Below are 10,411 nucleotides of genomic sequence, written 5' to 3'. Positions count from 1 at the left end.
AATAATGAACATATTATTTATAGTTTTCTGTAAAATAAAGTGTGACCTGTGTAAATGTCTAATTTAGATTTTGATGTCTTGTATCATTTGTTAGTGTACGCTACATAATAAAAGGTCAATCAGAGAAGAAAAGGGAGCATGAAATATAAAATACATCCATAATCTGTCCTCAACAAAAACAAGGAAAATAGATCACATTATCTCAGTGCTTAAGGCAATGCACTGGTTATCTGTATCTTTTAGAGATGATTTTAATGTTCGTTTAATTTTTTTTGTATAAAGCTTTAAGTGACTTGCTCCTCCCTACATTAAAGATTTTCTTTCATTTTATGCTCCAGCCAAATCACTAAGGTCCTTCGCCGCTTTTCTTTTAAATGTTCCCTATGTGTCCCATAAATGTGCCCCATAAACTCTGTCTGTATTATTAAATGATATTTAATTTAAACATTAAATACTTACCTTTTTAATCTGACAGTTTTGAAGTTTTTGTCTTCTTAATTTTATTTATTGTTGCTTATTTTTTTTGTTTTTATTCAGTCAGTTTTGCTATGTGGTGCACTTTGGGCTTCATGTGTATGAAAAATGCTGTATAAATACAATTGAGTTATAAAAGCAACAAAATATTAAAGTACAGTAGTCGTTCAGGCTCTCACACTTAAGTTATGACACACTTAAACAGTGTTACTCGAAAACAAGGTCATCAGTTTTGGCAAATGCAGCCAAACCCTGAAGTGTCAGATTAATTGGTGGAATTTTTTAATTACTCTGCAACCTTACAGATCGGTATGTCATTCATTCCCTACTATGCATATCAGTGAGGTTATCAGAAACACACCCTGTGAAATTACCTGTGACATATGAAGAGTCAAGGTCTAGTGTGAAAAATACAAACGTCAAATGCTTCCAAAATAAAGGCTGATAAGAAAAGATAATACAGTCTGTATAGTGTAGTGTATAGTATAGTATTTCACTTATGTTGGCACAAAACACATATAAACAATGTATGATACAGTGGGTGGTGGGAGTTGGAGGCACGTCTCCTCTGGAGTCAAACAATGACTTCTTCATGCTTCAATAGGAAGAAGTCAGTTCAACATGCTGCTCAGTCTCATGCTTGCAGTGGGTGTGTCTGACACACACCCTGAACAGTTACTCCTCAGACCAACACCCACATACCTGCAGGGAGAGAGCGAGTGAGGGAGGGACCAAGGACAAGGAACGAAAAGTTAAAGGGACCAAGATAACCCAGAGAGCAGTGAGTGACAGGACAAGAAAGTGGTGATGACTGAGCCTCGACCTTTGTCTTTAGAAGTACTTAAAGTGGATATAATTAATTATTGCATTATTTTTGCAATAATAATGTATCAAATGACAACCTGAAAACCATGCGACAATGTGAACTGATTATACTACCAAGAATTATCATCCAAATTTGCAGTTAACCATCTTGAAGGATTTTAATTTTCATTGCCTGCAACTTAACTGCTTTGGCTCACTCTCACAGATCTCATGACATTTTTTTCCTTTTGCATCAGGCAGTAGTTTTCAGAGAAAACGCTCTAAAAATACACTGCACACTTCCTGCTCAGCAGCAAACCGGTAACAGATAGTTAGCGGTGAACAAAGTGGAGCCTTTAGCAGCTAAAAGTCACGTATTTACCTAAAAAGATGAGCTAAAAGAAGAGTAAGCTTTGGACTTACTTTCACCAGGTGAACACAAACACAACTCCAGGTGAATGATAATGTTGTTCCACATGTGCTGGATGTCTAAATAAGTTGCTTACTAAAAAGTTTGTTCTATCAACTTTAAAGGTGTTAGGTCAATGAAAAACAACTAAAACAATCTAGATGGATAAATAGCACTAGAGACATGAGGAGAAAAATTTATTTTTGATTTTTGGGGTGAAGTGTCATTTAATGTAGATTAGAAGTAGAGGTTAAGAAACAGTAAGTACCTACTGGTTAATATTTACAAAATCACAGAAAGTCCAGGCTAGGTCTTGTGTGTTGGTGAGGTGCAGTGAAAAACAGTAAAATGAATGCTCATGCAATGCATCAGTTGTCTCTGATGAACAAACCAAATCAAAATGACTGCAGCTGACTCTCTCTGACACTTTATGAGCTTAACAAAGGTGGTATTAAATGCAAGGTTTACATCATACTGTACAGGTGTTCATGTCATTGCATCCATGATGTATTTATCCAACCTGTTTAAATTCCACAGTGAAATCCAGCTGAGATAAGCATGGTGTGTTCAGCTCGGATCAAATTTACACACAGAATAACCAGACTCACATTGGTTCCTTTGTTTCACAATGAGAAGAGTTTCCCCTGAAAACAGAAAAAAAAATCATACAAGTGTACCATGTTTTATGCTGTAATGCTGTCAACAGAAGGGTGTGACTCACGTATCAGGAAGACAAAAAAAGCGCAATTCTCTGACTCATAAAACAGGAACACTCAATAGTATTTGCACAGAGAGCGTTCCACTCATACTTCCACGCTAGGGTTCTGTAAATATGTAGAAAGCAATTTAAATCAGCCGCGCCCACAGCACTCCTGTTCACTCTAATCTATAATCACCAGGTGCTGACCTGTGACCGGGTTTCAGTCTTTGATTATAATGTATACTGTACATTGCTGAGGTGGAACAGCAGTTCTGCTGTGGCACATGTGGGCTCAGATCCTCTTACAAAAAGACAACACTTTCTATCCAGTAAATGACTACCATAGGCCCAGAGGGGCTTCAAAACAGCACCTATTTGAAGTGACTATTTTGTGTTGTAATCTTAAAGTTCAGTCAAATGTAAGGATGTCCTGATCACATTATTTGTGCTGGTCATGACAGTCCAAAATTAATATCGAATGTACTTGCATCATAATTCAAAATTATGTGAAAAAGTTAATACTAAACCTTATCACTGGTTTCTTATAATACAGTGAATAGTATCCTATTGTTTGTACTAGCCCTGGGGGCCAGGACCCTCCAGAGGGGTTGCAAGATAAATTTGAGTGCTCATATGAGAAGTCATTATTTTTGGTGACTGTTCTTGTCATTCTTAAAATCCCTCCACTGTTGATTATGGTAAACTCTGCATTGAACAAGCATTGGACCAAAACTCACTAATTTTACTGGCACCTGGTATAATGAATTTGTAGATTTAGATGTAACTGGAATGCAAATGTTTTTGTCCTATTTCTTTTAACTGGGATGTTTATTTTGATCATGGTTGTCTTATGTTGAAACTTGATTTGAAATTGAATGGCTACATGCATCCTGAGTTAATTTAAGGAGTAAATGTCTGTTAACTTGTTAAAATTTTGGAATATCTGTTCCATCACCCTGCCTCTTAACACCAGAAACACTTATTAGATGCATAAACTGTTCGTGCCAAAACATTGTCATCTACCAGCAGGCGGAGACATTACTCCACCTGTCCAACTACAGAGCATTTCAAGGCTCAGTGTGACTGGAAGATTATGGGACAACAAAACATTTCAAGAGCCAATGTGTCATCGAAACATTTATGTTGCCAAGATGCCACATTTACGAGTCATCTTTGCCAGTGTGCAATGAGCACAAGACAGACAAGGAATACGAGCTTCCACTTCAGCAACAAGGGCGTTGAGACTGATGGAAGGAAGTGAGGCGAAAGCTAGATAGCCATTTTGCTTGCCACCAGTGTTAAGTCATGAATACCACAAGTCTATAACAGGCAGATTCCCACAGCTAATACTGTAATACTATACACATCTAGTGGTATGTGCTGTTCAAAAGGTTCCCATACTAAGACTGAACAGGTTGCATGACTAGTGTATTTGCAAAACATGACACCTGCTGGACAGGAAAGGTAGTAACATTGTTTAACAATTTTCCCTTAATAGTTAAGAGTTCAGGAAAGACCAACCCCGTTGTGTGGTTTTTTTTGTTTTATTTGAAAGATCATGCAGTGCACTTCCAGGTAGGAGCTTAACATCACTTTCAATGATACACATGAAAAACCAATACATTTGTAATTACCTAGTACAAAACAGAACTAAACATTACTGAGGAATGTAACAAATTAAATAGTAAGGGAAAAAAACATGTGCAACACCACTATTGCTGCACTGCAGATCTTAAAAGGCTTGATAGAGGTTCTTGTTGTTTGTAACCCTGTTGTGTAAATACAAAAATTCTGGATTAAGTATAGAACTTAAAACAAGACAAAAAAGCAATAAATTACTTCTTTCAAGTGTATGGTGTGTTTACTGAGAGAACTGAGGAGGCATGGGGTAGGGCACCAGCGGTGGTGGGTGCTGCTGCGGAGCCTGTGCCTGGGGGAAGGGGAAGGGGGGGTGACTCGCACCAGTCTGTGCAGCACCCTTAGCAGGAGCAAACTGCGGGGCCTGGAAGTTGTTCTGGCCACCGAAGGATCCTGTTTGGTTGTTAAAGTTGGACTGTCCATTACCATTGTAGCTGCCTCCGCTGAAGCCATTGCTGGTGCCATTGCTGCCGCCATATCCTCCGTTCTGTGAATTTGTGCCAAAAGCTTTGTTTGGTCCGTTGTCATACCCTCTACCATTATCTCTGTCCCTAAAACCGCCAAAGTCACGCCTTCCAGAGGAGTATCTATCCCGACGGTCATCTCTATAGTCGCCACCTCTGCCTCCCCTTGAACGACCTGGAAAGGAAAACAAAATTAGGAAGAGTGGCCCGATTATAATCATATTTCATATTTATCTAATAAAGTTAGCCAGAAACTGGTGTGAGATACCAATAGAGAGAAATGGAACAAACTCATCAACTTGTCAGAACAAACAAAGGAGAGCAGCAGGATTAAAAAGTGGCTGCAATTCACAGCACAGTTTCTGTATCTCACCAATTAGATTTACCTCCTCTGTCTTCCGCCATTTGGAGGAGCTTGGGGTTGATCGCCTGGTTTGCCTCGCGGAGCACAGAGATTAAATCACTGGCCTGCCTCATGTTGTTGGGAGTGAAGAAAGTGTAGGCTGTGCCTGTCTTTTGGCTACGAGCCGTTCTGCCAATGCGGTGGATATAGTCCTCAGAGTTGTTGGGGTAGTCAAAGTTGATGACAAATTTCACGTCTTCAACATCTGTAAGATTGTGGTGCAGTGTGGCATAAAGGAAAAGGAGGACAGCACACAAAGGACGTGCGCCAACGCCACCACAACAACCAGATCAAAAAGAAAGTTAGTACCAAAGTGAGGTAGGGGTGGCTAGTAAATCCAAAAGGCTGCAAAAGACTAGCATTAGACAACACAAACATTTACTCCATGGGGAGACTACGGTGGGAAAAGAGAAACGATGCACACTCCATTGGCTTCCAATCCAGTGGGATAAAATAAAAACCCTCCCCTCTTGAACCACTACCAAACCACCCTCATAAAGAAATGGATCAGAAGTCTTACCATTTCTTGGAGTATGCATTCACTAGTCCATTCCCATTGCAGCACACTCCCCACACCAATAGTCAAGTGACCCACAGGTGTCCCCATACAGTAGGGCTGTAGTGCACACTACTGCCTCCTAGTGTGCTTGAACTAGCACTAATCACGGTCCCCTTGTCACACGCTCATGAGATTGTTGCTATAAAGCTCACATTGCAGTGTCTCTTGCCAAGAAACTGTAGATCTGAACCAATTTGCAGGATGCCTACAAAATACATCCTCACTCTCGGCATGGTAAGATTTTTTTTCCAGACCCAGTGTTCACTTGATCATAATGTCTCTCGTTGGCAGGTCTCGACATGACTTTGAAACGCAGGCGAGGGAGGAGTGTGAGCTTGGATTTTGTCCAAGTGTGTCCAACTAGCATGTCCCACTGTCACCAAAAGCGCCAGTAGCCATGTCTTTACAGAGGTGAAGGTATGATCGATCTGACAGACTGCTCTTCCGACAGAAGTTTAGGAAACTGCAACATTAACGCCACCCATGCTTTACAACAAGTCTACACAACAAAAAGCACCTCTCAAATGACTCAAATGGCTTGCAATGCAGTGCCCAAACATACATGCAAGACAATAGGAGACAGTGTAGCTGGGCTTTGAGCTGGGACAGTTACAGAGCCTGGGTGTGTGAAGCAGTCCAAACCATTGCCAAAGAACAGATGGGCATTTGGGGGAGGAACTGTGGCCAGCCCTCAACTCGCCCCCCTTTTTAGGCAGGCCAGCACGTTATGCTGCACTTGGGCCTGGTCACCTCTGTATATCTGCTCGACTGGGAGACCCGTGCCTCGCCAGTCAGGACACCTCCAAGAATCCTCCTTCCCCCTCTGGAGACCTGGGCTTGTCATGCCAAGGCCCTGCCACACAGACTGCTCCTTCGGGCCAGGGGAGAAACTCAGAAAGAAGCAGAAGAGTTAAAGAAAGCAAATACACTTTCTTTGTGAAATACATTAAGAGTAAATTAACAGATCAGGGAGGATACTGACCTAGACCCCTGGAGGCAACATCTGTAGCAATGAGTATTGGAGCCTTTCCATATTTGAACTCTGAAAAATTAAGAATAAAAATCAGACATGATAAAAGTGTTCCTTCCAAGTTTTACAGCTCTCGTTAATCAGTTATTTAAATGTACTGATGGTACAAGCTTACCATTGAGAACCCAGTCTCTTTCCTGCTGGCTTTTATCTCCATGGATTCCCATTGCTGGCCATCTAATAGGAGTGAAAGTTAATCCATATAAGTACTTCATGACTATAGTATCAGTACAACAGAGGGCATTATACTGTGACTTAGTATGAAATTTCAACACTTACCCATCCCTCCTCATCCTCCTGGTCAGATCATCACAGCGCCTCTTTGTTTCTACAAAGATGATGGTCTTGTTCTCTTTCTCGCTCATGATTTCCTCAAGCAGACGGATGAGTCTAAAAAGGACATGGTATAATTTTTAATTTTTGATTACCCAACACCATTATGAAAACAGCTTCACTTTGTTACAGCCACATAAACGCATCACTCACTTGTTTTCCTTCTCTCCATCATTGCAGACATCAACTATCTGCAGAATGTTGTGGTTGGCACTGAGCTGCAGCGCCCCAATATTGATCTGGACATATTCCTTCAGGAAATCCTCAGCCAGCTGGCGAACCTCCTTAGGCCAAGTGGCACTCCACATCAGCGTCTGACGATCAGGCTATAGAAACAGTGCATCAATTAGCAACACAGTCCCTTAAAGGATGCACAACTAGTGACAAGGATTTCCTTCAGCAGCTGCGGTAAGTTTAAGTTAAATACTCACTCTGATTTGGTCGACAATTTTCCTAATCTGAGGCTCAAAGCCCATGTCCAGCATTCTGTCAGCCTCATCCAGCACAAGATAAGTGCACCTGCGGAGGTTTGTCTTTCCTGCTTCAAGGAAGTCGATAAGCCTTCCTGGAGTGGCAATGCAGATCTCCACACCTTTAAATGGAAGAGTTACTGTGAGAACTCAACTCTTGAAAAGACAATTATCTACGTGTTTGGCGCAAAAAAACAAACAAAAAAACGAAAAGCAGCTACAATACCTCTTTCCAGGTCACGGATCTGGGGTCCCTTGGGTGCTCCTCCATAGATACAGGTGGACTTGAGACGAGAAGCTCTGCCATATTCTGCAGCCACCTGTTGCACCTGTTGTGCCAGTTCACGGGTTGGGGCAAGCACCAAGCACTGTCAAGGAGGCAATTAAGTACACAGCAGTTAACAAAACAGCTTTACACTTTTATGTAGCTCCTAGTGTTGAAACAATTTCTGGCCCACATTTCATCATGCTTTCAATTATTTCTTATCAAACCTCTGAATTTATGGCTAGCAATTTCACTAAAAGAGTTTCTGAGATTACAAGACATAAATCAATGTGACATTATGTTTTGGCTACTTACAATGGGACCATCTCCACGTTCCAGGAAAGGTTGGTGGTTGATGTGCACAATTGCAGGCAACAAATACTGCAAAGCAAAAAACATGCACCAGTTATTTCCATGAGCTGAACACAATATTAATTGTATAAATTATATCATTGCTTAAATGTCTTGTCAGCACAGATTGTTGCAGTATTTGTCAAACAGCACAACTAATGCGACAGGTCAGAGAGCACCTGTAACTTACAGAAAGTGTTTTGCCAGAGCCAGTCTGCGCAATGCCGACCATATCCTGGCCACTAAGAGCCAGAGGCCAGCCCTGAGCCTGGATGGGTGTTGGTTCAGTCCAGTTTTGTTTGTTGATCACATCCATCACATAGGCTGAAGGAAAAAAAGGGGGCAACAATTAATTTAAATAACCACATATCCTCCATGATATTGTTCCACCATTCGTTTTAAACTTACATGGGAAGCTGGCCTCATGGAACTTTTGGATTGGATTTGGGCACTCTCTCCCCTTGACTGTGATGGTTTTGGCCCTTCTGTACTGTTCAACTTCTTGCTGCAAGATAAAAATGAGTAGAGCAAATTCAGCAGTCATGATTGCATAACTGCAACACGTGCAGGAGGGAGCACATTTCTAGTGTTGCATAACACTTCAAGGACCATGCTGACTACATACCAGAGATCTCCGGGCAACGTCGGGATGCTGTTGATAGAAGTTTTTCTCAAACTTTGGCAGTTCGTCCAGGTTCCATTGTTTCTTCCGCAGCCGGTCACCGGGGTTTCCGAACTTTCCTCCACCTCCACCACGGTTGCCACCAAAGCGAGGAGGACCACCGCCATAGCTGAAATTAAAATTAACCGTAATGTCGGTTAACAAAGTCGTGTTGGGCTCAATCACGCCAGTTACTGCGGCGACAACAGCAGAACAAAGCACACCCTAACTGCGTCATTCTGAGAAATTATATAGCTGCCATATACTTTCCAGCCAGCAGAGGAACAATGGAAAACAGCCGGCATTTTGTATCCGCATTCAAGCTGCCACATGGCGAAAAGCCGACTAGCCAGCTGTATTAGCAACACTAGCTACTTAGCGCCGGGGTAAGACACATCACATGTTATTGTTAACATGTAAAAATAAACGTTATCGTGATAAATGAGAGCTTGACGATCGATATTGAGAAAACTAACTACTTGTGATAACGAATATGTAACGTTAACGCCGGCTTTCCGTTAGCTAACCATTACCCTGAAGCTAACGAAAAGCCGCTATGCCGGGGCACGAGGCCAAACTAGGCCTTGAGCCAAAGACAACGGCATCGGGCTCTGCTCACCGGCCTGGGCCTTGTGTGGATAAATAAAGCCGAGAAACTGCCCCATTTACTAATTATTTACTTCTTGCTTGAAAACAAAAAGTAATTCTTGGTGGTTTCCTTTCACCGCATGTTAAAATATTTGGCTAATCATTTTCTTGGTTTTAAGTCTGGTCAGCCATTTCTCCGAATCACGCGAGCGGAAAAGTCGTCTAAAACAGGAGAAAAAGTACTTACCCTCTATCTCTGTCTCTATCTCTGTCTCTGCCGCCGCGGTCTCTGTCGGAATATCCAGGCATCTTGTAAACAATCTGTATAAATAAAAAAGATAAATATTCTACTATGAGGCTTAACTGCCGTCTAAAAACCCGACCGGCCGGCAGTGGTGCTGAAATGCCGGTAAAGCAAAAACGAGGCCCGGTTTATATGGCAGGAGGAAGTCCCTCTTCCGATGTATTCGTCCGCCATATGAGCTTCAACCCTTTCAACTTCGGCTTCAACCGACCGACAACATATACACATTACATAAAAACGAACTGTTTTTTTTTTTTGTTTTTTTTTAATTCACAACAAGTTTTGCTTTAAACAACACACCCGAATCCTCCATCCTTCCACTCAATATACTGTCTAAACTAAGTTAGAGGAAACATACTTACAAAAATACTTTTCTAGGATTTTTTTAAAATCACAGGCAAACATTTTGTGTAGAGCCTAATCAAATCAGACACTATGTTTTGCATGTCGTCTGACACTTAGAAAAGGGTAACCAGAAAAGCTCACAACTGTTTTTGTTTTGTTTTAAATATATTTTCTTTTCATACATCGTATAGGCCTAACAGAGTTGGCGGATGGATATGTACGAGACAGAAACTGGTAATCAGGCTCTGACTCGTGCTTCCGTTGTGTTACGGTAAATTACGTCACCAGGACCAACCCAAACATGAAAGAGACCGGCTTTTTTCTCTCCTGTAGTCTCCACTCACACCCAGTATAACCTCTGTGGTGGATTTTAACTGAACTTGTCGTTGAAGAAGTTGACAAACAATAGTTGTGAAAGAATTTATCTGTGAATCTGTGTTTTTTCCAGTACAAATCTAAAATATTGACGCTCAAAGTGTGGCAGAAAACAGTTGCCTAAATGTCATGAAGGCCACCCATGAGCCAAAAAATGAACCAAAAATACTAAATTTTGAGCCAGAGTGAGCTTTATTTGCAATAACTCTGTGTATTGTAAGCATTTATTCTTTTGTAC

General features: G+C 41.4%; 1 protein-coding gene across 2 annotated transcripts; it reads right to left on the bottom strand.

Annotated features, from left to right (window-relative positions):
- Nucleotides 1-4,008: 4,008 nt before the first annotated feature.
- On the bottom strand, nucleotides 4,009-9,560 carry LOC146309759 (putative ATP-dependent RNA helicase DDX5). 2 transcript variants are annotated; one of them, XM_084744510.1, is made up of 13 exons: nucleotides 9,397-9,557; nucleotides 8,526-8,691; nucleotides 8,309-8,405; nucleotides 8,091-8,224; nucleotides 7,865-7,930; nucleotides 7,511-7,652; nucleotides 7,246-7,406; nucleotides 6,968-7,140; nucleotides 6,761-6,871; nucleotides 6,597-6,658; nucleotides 6,434-6,493; nucleotides 4,876-5,097; nucleotides 4,009-4,664 (listed from the first exon to the last, which is right to left on the bottom strand). In XM_084744510.1, exons 1-13 carry the CDS (start codon nucleotides 9,456-9,458, stop codon nucleotides 4,249-4,251), a joined length of 1,872 nt encoding a protein of 623 aa, XP_084600636.1. In that variant the 5' UTR covers nucleotides 9,459-9,557; the 3' UTR covers nucleotides 4,009-4,248. The 2 variants fall into 2 exon arrangements, with proteins under 2 accessions (XP_084600636.1, XP_084600637.1); XM_084744511.1 differs by having other exon boundaries at nucleotides 4,489-4,664; nucleotides 4,863-5,097; nucleotides 9,397-9,560.
- Between the last annotated feature and the right edge of the window lie 851 nt (nucleotides 9,561-10,411).

The sequence above is a fragment of the Lutjanus erythropterus genome, chromosome 19, assembly GCF_056507025.1.
Source record: "Lutjanus erythropterus isolate fLutEry1 chromosome 19, fLutEry1.hap2, whole genome shotgun sequence".
In the NCBI taxonomy this organism is placed as follows: Eukaryota; Metazoa; Chordata; class Actinopteri; order Lutjaniformes; family Lutjanidae; genus Lutjanus; species Lutjanus erythropterus.
Note: the sequence above shows the minus strand (reverse complement) of the source record. Positions and strands in the feature narration are given on the sequence as shown.

Coding starts and splice junctions, on each gene's coding strand:
- LOC146309759 (XM_084744510.1), bottom strand. CDS start 9,458: ATGCCTGGATATTCCGACAGAGACCGCGGCGGCAGAGACAGAGATAGA. Junction 6,659..6,760: donor AGGAGGATGAGGAGGGATGG/GTAAGTGTTGAA, acceptor CACTCCTATTAG/ATGGCCAGCAATGGGAATCC. Junction 6,494..6,596: donor AAGAGACTGGGTTCTCAATG/GTAAGCTTGTAC, acceptor TTAATTTTTCAG/AGTTCAAATATGGAAAGGCT.